Source organism: Manacus vitellinus, unplaced genomic scaffold (assembly GCF_001715985.3).
Source record: "Manacus vitellinus isolate BGI_N305 unplaced genomic scaffold, ASM171598v3 scaffold_9_pilon, whole genome shotgun sequence".
Classification (NCBI taxonomy): Eukaryota; Metazoa; Chordata; class Aves; order Passeriformes; family Pipridae; genus Manacus; species Manacus vitellinus.
In genome coordinates, this window is record NW_021940917.1 from 13,988,657 (window position 1) to 14,001,056 (window position 12,400).

General features: G+C 41.0%; 1 protein-coding gene across 1 annotated transcript in view; it reads right to left on the minus strand.

Moving 5' to 3' along the window:
• Nucleotides 1–6,751: 6,751 nt before the first annotated feature.
• The window catches only part of MCCC2 (methylcrotonoyl-CoA carboxylase 2), a 31,677-nt gene continuing 26,028 nt past the window's right edge, over nt 6,752–12,400 (minus strand). The window contains exon 16 of the mRNA XM_018086129.2: nt 6,752–6,978. Within this exon, the coding sequence (XP_017941618.1) occupies nt 6,861–6,978 (118 nt within the window). The 3' untranslated portion in view covers nt 6,752–6,860. The remainder of the gene's footprint in view (nt 6,979–12,400) is intronic.

A 12,400-nucleotide genomic window follows, 5' to 3' on the forward strand; every position in this document is an offset into this window, starting at 1 on the left:
CCCAAAAAGCGGTCGCCCCGGGCAGAGGTTGTCTCCCTCGCCCTCGGGCCAAACAGCACAGCGGCTCCGTCTCCCGAGAGCGAACGAGGGGGACGCGGGCCGGCCACCCGCACCCTGCCCGCACCCCACGTGCCTTGTCCGCAGCGGAGGACCGGGTCGCCCCCGTGTTGTGTGAGCGGAGTGGGAAGCTCTTCCTTCGCTCCTGAGGGTTGGGATGGAGGAAGGAGAGGGTGGCCACTGGACACATTAAGGTGCGAGTGGAGGTTGGGCTATCAGGGAGACTGGGCTGGGAAGTCAACACAGGGATCTGAGAAGAGGGAGAGTTAGTAGCTTGCAGGCTAAAGAAAAACACGACGTGATGGAAGGAAGAGCAAGGATGTGAGGATTAGCCTGAGGGAGTCGGGGAGGAGGGAAAGATGATGATGAGAAATGAGCTGATGAGGATAGGAATGCTTGAATGAGGACAGATGGGAAACAATAGGGTAGGGAGGCTCAGGACCACAGGGCAAGGTAAGAAGCAGCATCAAAACACTCAGGATAAAAGTTATTGCTAATACTTCAAGAAGAACTGTGAATGGTGCTTGAGACCAAATATCAGATTACAGAGCAGGTGCTTGGGGAGTATCATACACCCTGTGTGTCAAATGAGGCCACTTCTGTAATAAGAAAAAAAAAGTATAGTCACCAAAAGGAGACCTATCATGAGTGAACACATCTCATTCAGGCCTTCCTACTGACATTTAGCTCTTCAAGCCCAGTGGCCCTAATGTTCCTGAATACCGTCACCAAAAGCATTCCCGGCAGGCTCAAAACTGCCCAGGCCTCATGGGCAGGGTGGGGGCAGGAAGAAGGCAGGAGCAGCTTCTCCCATAGAGAAAGTGGCATGCTGAGAAGAACGTACAAGATGAGGGAGAATGCTCAGCCCTTTCCAGGCTCATCTGGGCCAATGCTGGGGCGAAACAGGGTTAATGAGCAGCAGCTTTGCTGGCATGAGAAATCTGGCCAACTGGCATGTGGGTTGTGGGGACAAGGAGACAGGGAGCAGGGTCTGCCTGTGAGGAGGCTCCACTTCCAGCTGCAAGCTCTGCAGTAGGATGGGGATGTTCCTGCCTGAAAGCCAGTGGCAGTAGGAACTGGGTTGAGTCTCCTTAGGTGAAGGATCATCTGGAGAAGGAGGAATTTGAAAAACCTCCTTAACAAAACTCTACTTGCTCGTCATTTGTAGGGGGGCTAGGAAGGGGAGCTAGGAACACAATATGAGTACAAAAAAAAAAAAGTTGTTTAAAGGAAAATTAAACAGGTCCAGGGATGTATTTTTCCAAGCAGGCAGGCAGTGTTTTAAGGGAACAAAAGGAGTTTAACAAGTCATTTCCAACAGCACTATTTTGTTTGAAGCAATAAAAAGGCTCTGATCTCTCTGACTATCACGTTGCTTGCCTCCAGAACTGCGTGTTCACCTCTTGCTGTTACCTCCTCCCACACACTCCAATTGATCATCACATTCAGCAAAGGTCTCATTTGTAATTGCTGGTCAGAGGAGAGATCCTCTGCCTGTTTGCATGAATCCTTGTTTCATTTTACCACCAGGAAGGTTAAGATTTCAGACATCATGCTGGTGGTGAACCAGTCATAGCAAAATCCAGGCTTTGGAACAAAAATACAACCATGTGCAGTACTGAAAATGATGGGTTTGCCAAAACAAAGTTTCTTAGGCTATGAAAAATGCAACACTTCATATGGAGAGGCAGATATATGGCCTATTCAACTTTGATAGCAGCATCTGTGAAGTCTGACCAAAAATTCAAGTTGTATTTTATAGTATGAGGATTAGTCATGCTGTTTTGAACACACCACAGAGATGCTCAGAAAACACGACTGTTTTCTTTTGAACTTGCATTTCCTGTAAAAAGCTGAGCTTAATGTTAGTTACCCCAGTAAAATTATTCTTTAATGTGGAAGTAATCACAAATTTCTTTCCAAAAGTTGTATCTGTCTGGATACAGACACCCACAGAACTGTATGTTACTGTCTGCATTACACTGTCTCTGCAAACATCACTGCTCCTCGTTCCCCATTCACCTTGTCTCTATCACCAGGGGGTAAAAAATTAGCAGAAAAAATATCAGCGGGATAGCTGAATATTAAATAAGAGTGTCAGAAGCTACCATGTCAAGGAGCAGAAAAGGGTCAAGGTATAAAAAGCACAAGACCACTGTTCCCAGTTACGAAAAGGCAGGTACCTTTTGACTGTGTCAGTAGCCAGTCATATGAAAGGGACTGACTATGGAATTAGGGGAGCCTGTGGCACTACGGAGCTCAGCTCCAGATAATCTACATCAGAAATGACATCAGACCTCAGAGACGAACAGCTGTGTTGTACTAATATACTAATTCAATTTACTAATTCAAGCTTCTCAAAGCTAACTTTGTCCATGTGAATGTTACTGCAAATGAGGTACAAACAGGACACAATCAATGTGCATTATCATCTCTACATCTAATGGATAATTTTTAGAGTCATACGTGGTATATGCTTTTCATAATCACACTCTTCCACCATGATCAACTAATTAAGTGTACTTCTAAAAGTGGGAATAATGGAGGTTTATGTTGATGCTGCTGAGTATTTCTGTGGCATTTATGTGTTCTAGTATTGGCTTGACATAGACATAAGAGTTGGATGGATTTTAGGATTACTAGACTGTAGAGATTAGCCTGAAGCATTTGAACAAGTGCTTTACTGAATCAGAGACATGAAAATGGACATCTGGCTTTAAGTGGATGCTTTAAGGCTTTGCTGAAAAGCAGCAGGCTTTTATAAGTGCCTTGTTAAATTGCCTTAATTTATAAACCACAGTTAAAAAAATAAGATAATATACCATCATTAGTTTTCTAAATCAAGACATTTCTTTGGCTGAAACCTTGAACAGCAAGGAAAATCTAAGCTAAATCAGAGTTCTGCCACATTTGAAGCAATAAGAGTCCAGAGGCATACTTGAAAGATAACATCTATTTCAGCAGGAGATAGCAATTCATCTTGATGAGTGATAGATTGGAAAACAGCCACTAAAATAAAAAATGGGTTCTCGGAAGAACAGTATATACACAAATGCCCACACAAACACTGAGGCTACAAACTCTCCATTAAACTAACCCCAAACTGGGTGGAAGAGTAGCAGGAACAGGTACCCAGTGGCTTCTCCATTTCTGCAGGCAGAGCCGTCATAGAGGCTGTGGCTGCCCACATCTCATTTTAGCCCTGGAAGCAGGCTCACAAGCCTTGCAATGATTGTGTTCCAGAGGCTCTACCTTGATGTTTGTTAAAAAACGGCCAATTCAGTCAAAACTTCAATTTTGATTGAAGACAAAATTGTAGCTCCCAGTGGTTCCCAGCACCTTCCCAGCTGGAATGAGAATAAAAAGGAAAATGGCAACAGGTATGTTTTTATGATCCATCCCGAATTCACCATCTTAGCCCAGGTAATTTGAGAAGGTAACCCTTGGTTACTGCAACAGTCTCTAGGGACATGATAAGCAGCTTAACCCACCTCATTCACAGCTTCCCATTTCCTTAAACAGAGGTGTTTGAAAACCTTTTAAACCTTTTTGACTTTTAAACAAATTGTAGTCAAATGTTGACCTCTCTTAAATAGACCACTGTTTAACTACCACAGAGAACTGGAACTAGATAACCTCTTGGCCTCCCCTCTACTCTAAGACAGGAGGGGGACACACAGCTTAGAACAGCTATGCCAAAGGCAAGACCAGACGGGAGCAGAAAGGTCCCCTGCAAGTCTAGAGCACTGAGTCTGATGTCCTGGTCCACCACAGCTGGTGCACTTGATATGGCACAGCCATTTCCCTTGTTCATCAACTTCCATCTGAAAAATCAGCATCATCCCTGGAATGTATCATCCTTTCCAGTACAGGAGCACATTAGTGGTTGTGAGCTGCTCCAATACTACAGTGAACAGGTGACATGTACCAGAGACAATTAGAACAAGTCTTGAAATAGTTACCCACAGCTTTCACATTGCCTATGCCATCAGAATTATTATGCCCCTGTAGTGGCAGCTACTTTTTATTTAGGTTTACTTACAATTTCCTTTCACTAAACATCCAAAAGAGCACCTACCAGTACACAATGCCAATGGAAAGTGAGAATGACTGTTGTACTGGTATCCATGTTAAACCTAAAAGGCAGCTGCCCCTGCAAAAGCATGAGATTCCTGGTGTTAGAGGCAACGTAAGAGACGTGAGTGATTATTTTGAGACAGCATGAATAGATCTACCAACATCACCACGTATAGTACGAGCATAGGGTCCAACTTTTCACTCCTGCTGGATCCACAGAAAACAAGTTTTTACAGCAAACCCCTGGGCAGCAATAGGTCATCTCTGCAATCAGTGCCATCACACACAGTGATGCAGTCAGCACCTGCATACGAAACATAGCACATTAACCTGCAAAAGCTTTTCCAAAATATCTGTGCAGTGGAGGAGTGATGATCACTAGTGACCCTCTGAACTGCTGTTCTGCAGTGAAGGTCCTGCTCTGTAATGACCGCTCACAAGAACATGCTGATGGGATGCTAAGCCTATGCTGATTAATTTCATTTGCTTAACATGTTTCCAAAGCTAAGTATTATTAAGGCAGAACATTCCTATTTATTCAGAGACGTGTTTGACTTGGCACACATATTCAGAGGAAGAAATTTTGACAACTGTAAATAACTGCCTTTTTACACATAACAAGTGATACAGAGTTATCATTCTCAGAAGCATGAATCCTTCCAAATGTATCTACTTCTATTATCTGTATCCCAGGATTATTTGTTACTGTCTCCAACTCATCATTTAATTGCCAGTCTCACTGAAAGAGTATATTTAAAGCAAAAAAATTCTGCAGAAACAGGCAAGACTCCTTATGGCTTTGGGAGTGACAGATAGGGGAACGTGACCCCCATAATTTAGAACAGAAAGATAAAAAGTGTCTGGACTGATTATTCAACTGTAGTAGAAAATACAGTGTCTCGTCTTACTGGAAGCCATGAACAGCAATCATTTCAGGGTCTGAAACTTCATTTCTCCCTGGCCATATTTTATAAATTCATATTTAAAAGCAGGGTATTTTAAAAAGCATTTCAGAAGTCCGCTAACCATAAGTAATTTCACTGTACTTTTAGGATAAAAAATCCTGTGCTACAAATCCATGTAGAGAGACATGAACAAGAATCAGCGGCACAAAAGCACAGCTCTGCGCCCAGTTGCCAGTATTTTAATATATTACTCTCTGATAAATGTTTATTTAATAAGGACATACATGCAAGCATGACAGCGAGATTACACCTGTGAAAACCTACAGAAGAAATATTTCTAGTGGTGCAGAACACACCAGGTTTTGGACACATTTCATCTCAGTAAAATGAGAGAAAAAACTGGTCTTCTTAGTGAAATACAGAGGTGTGCAAGAGACCACACAGTTCAACATATGCTAGGCTGTCTGTATTCTACATTGAAGATCCCCACTTCAAAGAATCATTTCATTTTCTCTTTTGCACCTGCCTGAGACACAACTGAGAGAGCTGGTAGACAGCAGACCTTCCATCCCCTCCCTGAGTCCAAGGGGAACTCCTCTACCACACAAGCCTAGGGAGACTGTAGGTAGCTCCTCACCCAGGATGATCACTCCTACTAGCAATCCTTCCTCTCCCCACAGGCCAGCACAGGATAGGACCTCCATTCCTGAACATTAACTCTTCTTGGATTTGACTCTTCTTGGGTTTTGACTCTCAGTTAAGAATATTTCTAACAATGGTTATCTGGGCACCCATAGAGCAAAGCTAGCTAAAACCACCTTCCTAGTCCTAGCTATCACAGTATTCGTCTCCTTATTTTAGGCACACTACTTGCCAAGCACTTAGTTTCTACAAGGTTCAGTGTTTCTAAAGGAACAAATTAAATTAGACACTGAATTCCTGAAAAACGTTACATTGCAACAAGCTACAATAAACAAGTCAGAATAAGCAAAGCATTCCAGCATCTCAATACCTTTTAACTCAGTGCATTTCAAGCTTCTGCTCCGGGTGAAGCATTGATCCCTGCGGGGAGAATGCTCTGTCTTTGTGAAACTAAAATCGCCAGCAGGACCACACACCGAGATGTTTCAACACCTTTTCAGCCAACCCCCATCCTCAGAAGTGCATACAGCAACCTCCTGCTTCCACAGGTACCAGCATACACTCCCCAGCTCCTCCAGGAAACACTACGCATCCATCAGGTTCTCTTGTTGCTTTGACTTGAGGGAACCACACAGAGCATGTTTTTTTGGATGAAAGCCAGAGAAAGGACAGGATGCCGACAACTGTGTGAAATCCGTACTTTCATGCTGTGTTGAACTTCCTAGCTGCCCTTACAGCACTTCTCTTTGCAAAAATTGTTTACTAGAAAATGTGGATTTTTTTTTGGTTGGAGTGCAAAAACATTTTGCATTTATAGGAGACATACAAAAAAAGAATTAAAAGAAATAAAGGAGCTGATAAACACCAAATATGTAGCATACATTTTGCAGATTTATTTATATGAGATAGTACCAATGGTTTCTTGTCATACATGAAATATAATGCTAGAACCTGCAGTTTATTCGTGCAATGCAGTTACCCAAGCACGGTGACTTACTCCAAATCACTATGAAAACACTGAAGCACTGTGTGACAACTAGTGAAAATAATTACAAAATTTGCAGTAAAAATTGCATTATACAAATCTTTATTTTTTCATCACTGCGACATTGCAGTTAGTTTGCTGTCCATCCCCAAATAAAATATACAGAGGTAATTCTGACAGTTGTATGTTTAAGATCACATCCTGAAAACTCCAAATTCTGTCTTCTTCGTAGGTGCGTTTAATGCTGCGCTGAGACTGAGTCCCAAAACCAGTCTTGTGTCAGCAGGATCAATAATTCCATCATCCCATAATCTAGAAAAAACACAAAAACATAACAAATCAATAATAATTGAAGGAAATCAACATATGCAGCTGGTAGATCTTCAAGTCCATGGAACTGGAAATGGTTATACAAAAAAAAGAGGAGTAAAGAGCTAAATTATACTTAAAGCCATGGAGTCAATTCACCTTGACCATCAATGCAACAGAAGGTGTGTATTATTCCACGGAATCTGTTTTCTAGAACAAAGTATAAATTTTAGATAAATTAAGAATGTCAGGTTTACATATTTCAAATGAGATTCTTAATACTTATTCGTAGTCATCACCTTCAAGAAAAAAACCTTCTTTGCTTGTTAATATTCATGTGGAAAATGACCTTCTGCCTATGACCTACCTTTTTCTATTAAGAATGCTTGCATTTTAAGGATTATGTCACATCATTATTTACACCATTCATGTTAATTCAAAAGCCAGACGAGGATGATACAAGCATGTATTCTTTCCTCATTAAAAAAGTCAGAGCAAACGTCAGGAATTTCCAGAATTTCTATTGTGGGTGACCTTGGCTGGACGCCAGGTGCCCCCAGGTTGCTCCATCACTCCCTTTCCCACCTGGACGGTGGGGAGAAAATAAGACAGAAAATGACTTGTAGGTTGAGATAAGGACATTTACTAAAGCAAAACTGAAAATTTGCATGTGCACAAACAAAGAGAAAAACCCCAGTAATTTTTATTCTCTTCTTCCTGTCAGTGACGTCCAGCCTCTTCCTGGGAAGCAGGGCTTCAGCAGGCGTGGTGTTTGCTCAAGGCAGCAAACACTGTTAATAACAAATGCCCCCTTTCCTCCTCCTTCCCTTAGCTTTTATATCAGAGCTGTCATCATATGGTATGGAATATCCCTGTGGATAATTTGGGTCAGCTGGCCTACTTGTGTCCTCTCCCAGGATCTTGCCCACCCCTTGATGTGGTGGGGGAGCGCTGAGAGAGAGTGCTGATGCTGTGCCAGCACTGCTCAGCAGTATCCAAAGCACTGGTGTGTTATCAACACCTTTCTAGCTACCTATGCAAAGCACAGCACTGTGAGGGCTGTCGTGGGGAAACGAACTCCATCTCAGCCAGACCCAATATAATTAATTATATTTATTTTTTAAATATACTGAAGTCAGTTTCTGAAAAACAGAAAGATATTACCTTCCTTAACTCAGGCCTGAAGGCAATTAAATTATAAATGAGCAATTACCAAATTCCCAAGTCTCCAAAATCACCAACATTTGTAAATAGTCTCTGATATTAGCCAAAAATCAAAATCTCTGTGGCATCAGTTCTCAAGAACAGCTCCATCCTGCCAAACACAAGCACAGTATCTTTGGTTAAGAAAGAGATGCTCCTCCTCCATCCCATCTTTCTGTAAGAGAGACTCACTTTACATTATTTTTGAACTTACTTCAGTGTTGGCTAATGCCTAATTCTTTGTGAAAAATTTAAAAATATGAGAAACAGTCATGAATAGGGAGCCAAAACTGACTCTACCAAGACAAGGCACGTTCCATCTGCAAATTTCCTGTTGTTTGGAGATTAATTGAAAAAAATCCATTAGACAAGAAACAATGTATTTTTTACTCTTCTTTCAATGCTAAATGTGCCAACTTCATTCCTAAAAGAAAGAGGACTGTAAACTGCACATAAACACATGCAAATAAGCTCAAGGCAGCAGCAGACACTACTGAGTGTCTCCCATCTTTGCTTTACTTCACCACTTGCTGTAAAAGCAATTTCCATCAAGTCAGATAAAATATTAAGAGATTGATAATGTATGCTTTTTAATTTACAACAAGGATGTGTTGTAACACATATGATGTGGACCATATGATGCACAAAATGGAATACCAATAAAAGACCCTCTAACAAAATCAGGCAGAAGTGTTCAGACTCAGCTTATGAACGTGTTCTCCAGCTAGCAGAGAGAGAAGGAGGATATGCAGCTCAGAAAGAATGCTCTACTATAAATATATCTTATCATGGTGCAGCTTCTCAAGTAGAGGAGACAGTTAAACTAAACAGGGCACAAAAGCAAAACTGAAGTACAGGAAAAGAAAGGGGTTTGGAGAAGGGAAGACTTGGATGAGTAATTCAGCAAAACTGTGCTGCTTCTCTCCTGGGATTGAAAACAAAATTTTGACTAAAGAAGTGCACTGTAGTAGCTGTGGCACTCACTGACCTGGCTGCTGGTTTCCAAGCAGCAGAGAAAGAAGTCTGGAAAAATTGTAGAATCACAGAATGGTTTGGGCTGGAAGGGACCTCAAAGACCATCCAGTTCTAATCTCCCCACCGTGGGCAGGGACAATTCCCACTAGATCAGCTTGCTCAGAGCCCCCATCCAACCTGTCCTTGAACACTGCCTGGGATGGGGCATCCACAGCTTCTCGGGACAAACCTGTTCTAGTGTCTCACCACTCTCACAGTAAAGAATTTCTTCAAATGTAAAAAAAAAAACCCACAAAAAAACCCCCTTCTTTTAAAGCAAAAAAAATTGCTATTAACCCAGATTACAAATATATGAAAACTGTAGCTCTATCTAATTTCTTCTCATTTTAGGAGTCTCAGTCAGTACCTCCTCTCTAGTGGGCTAGTAAACCATGCTTTGGAATAGCCACACTTCTATCTGCATGGAAGTGGTACTAACAGCACATTCTGATGTAGATGACAGACAAGAGTTGTCTATATCATATTCGGGATAATGTGCACGGTCTAAGCTCTTGCTGTCTGGTTCCTGTGAATAACCCCTTTCCCAACTGTAGCTTTAAATTTTAATTGACAACCATAAAGATTTTTTGCTGCATGGCAGTCAAGCTGCTTTCATATGGTCACCCCTGGCTTCTGCTTCTTTTTGTTTAAAGAAAACTACATTCTCTACTGCCATGTAACATTAATAATTAAACTATCTATTAAAGCTCCATTGCTGGAACATGAGTCACAGCTGCACTCATAAAATATCTCTAACTGAGACAGTGTGAGTAAAAGAAACTAAGTCACCAAAAGTAAAATGCTCATGTAATTCGTTAAGATGCAAACCACTCAAATCTCTTTAGAAACCTGTGAGCAGATTAATATAACTCATTAAAGAGGGTGCTGCCTAATGACCACCATTAATTAAGACTGCTCATTGTACAAGGTTCTAATCCAGTTAAAGTCTGATTAGAAAATACAACGGCAGGGAACAGTATTGACTGTACATATAGCAACTTATCATTTATAAGCAAAATTACATAAACAGATTAAATAGGGGTATTTGCTTGTATTTTAAGATCATCAGGGTATTCTTCCTTCCCTCCTCCTATTACTTCTAAAAGCTTGATTCAAAACCTAATAAAAGTCAAGTGGAAGGGTTACACCAATCTCAGTGGACATTAAGACATTAAGCAGAAGACACTAAGCAAGAAGACAGCATGAGGGAGCCTCCAAACTGCTGCACATGAGCAGACAACAGTCTTTGTGCCCACCTGCTGGTTTTTTTCTCTCAGTAACGCAAAGCTGTTCACTGGAGTCTTCTTGTAGGTCTTTTCAGTGGAGGGACCTTACAAAACCAAGGCTGTCCAGATTCAGTTTCAATACAGCACCCTGACATTTAGTTGACAGTCAACTGGTTTTCTTACCATGCTTGGAACCAGACTGGAAACACCCTTTAGAGCAAAGGGAACAGGTTACCACGCCTTCACTTACGGCAAATGCTTGCTAATAAGTAGCTGCTGATGCTGGCTGAGAAAAGGGTGGTCTGCAAGGTGGCTACATCCCTCCCTTAAGTACATTACTTGCTGCAAGGACTGCAACCCTACTTCATCTCATTGTTTCTGCTTGGGCAGCCTACTCCACAGTAATGAAATGTTCTGAGCTATTGATCTGAGATGTTGTATAGGAATCAGGTAATATTGGCAAAAAAGCAAGAAATCAGGGCAGGAAACATGAGAATATTCACCAAAATACCCAATTATCTCTACAAAACAGCAGAAATCAATTAAAAGCTCCTAGACAATGCAGACTGTACCTACATGAATTAAAGAGTGAGAGAAACCAGCACTGACTGTTTTGACCTGAGCCACTCACATGCTCTTGTCAAGAGCACTCCTCTGTGAAAAGAGGCATTTCACCTTCACTGCTTACAGGCAGATGAGCTTCAGCAGGATTTCAGCTCTGACATTTGACTCCATGCCTCAGCTGGGCTTATTATCTGGAGTGCAGCATTACATGAATCCCACCACCTGCAATCCAGACCCACGCTAGTTCTCAGCCAACTCACACCTGTGCATGTCACATTTCCCTTCCAAGCTACAGGCACAGTAAGAAGCACGTAACTACCCTGCTTTTTCAACAAATGACAGGCCACTTAGCATTAAGAGCACTTCTTACTTCCTAGGCTGGGCAAATTTAGGCTATTTCCCAAGGTGACTTCTAAATTTGCAACCAAACTTCAGAAAACAGCCAGATATTCTGGAAATATAAACTGCTAAAAGTTGTACTTCAGTAGAAAGCACAAAGCTGGTATTAAATACTCGAGTTTCATGTCTAAAAATCACTGGACATTATTAAGATCAATTTAATATTTTTTTAGTGCTAGTCTTAATCTTACATGCAGAACTACTTTCTTACAGATTAGTAACTTACTGTTGTAAATACTGACCACTGTTTGTTGGTTTCTGGAACAGGACAGGTTTTTGTACTGCTAATATACTTAATATATTGAATGTTAAATAAATACAATTATTTTCAATCATGAGTACAAGGAGTCTGACTGTGTTTCCAGCGAACACACAAAAAAATGCCAATGTAAAAAAACCAACAAACTATTCATCTTCTCCTCTGGGGTAGGGATTAATTTTAAATACAGACAACTTGACTCATTTTTTTAATGTTATATGAGTGGAAAATTCTTCTTCTTAAAAGCCAGTTATAAAAAATGACGACACATGTTTTCATTTTTCCTTCTTGCCTCAGAGCACAAGGTTTTGTCACACAGGTACTAGGCTTAATCTTTAACGGGTAATAAAAGAGATATCACAGCAGTTTTTAATATCTGACACCATTTCTCAAATCAGGGGAAAGCCCATGAAATTTAAATAAATTAAAAATATTTTTAAAAAAATCAAAATCAGTGTGCCACCAGGAAGTCCATATGAATAATAATAAATGATTTCACAAAAGTATTCTCATTAATTATGTGTAACACCCTAAATAAACTGCAACTTAATAGTAGTGGGTTATACACATGCATAAAACCTCAAGAAGGTGAGAGTATCTGTGACTCTCTGCAACACTACCACACAGACCTCTACCAGAAGCAGAGAACAAGCAGTGATGAGATCAAAACCCTCCCTTAATCTGTGAGCTATGTGCTATACAACTGCACTACCGAAATCTGCCTAGATGGCAGCACAAACCCTGTGTTACATATTCTACT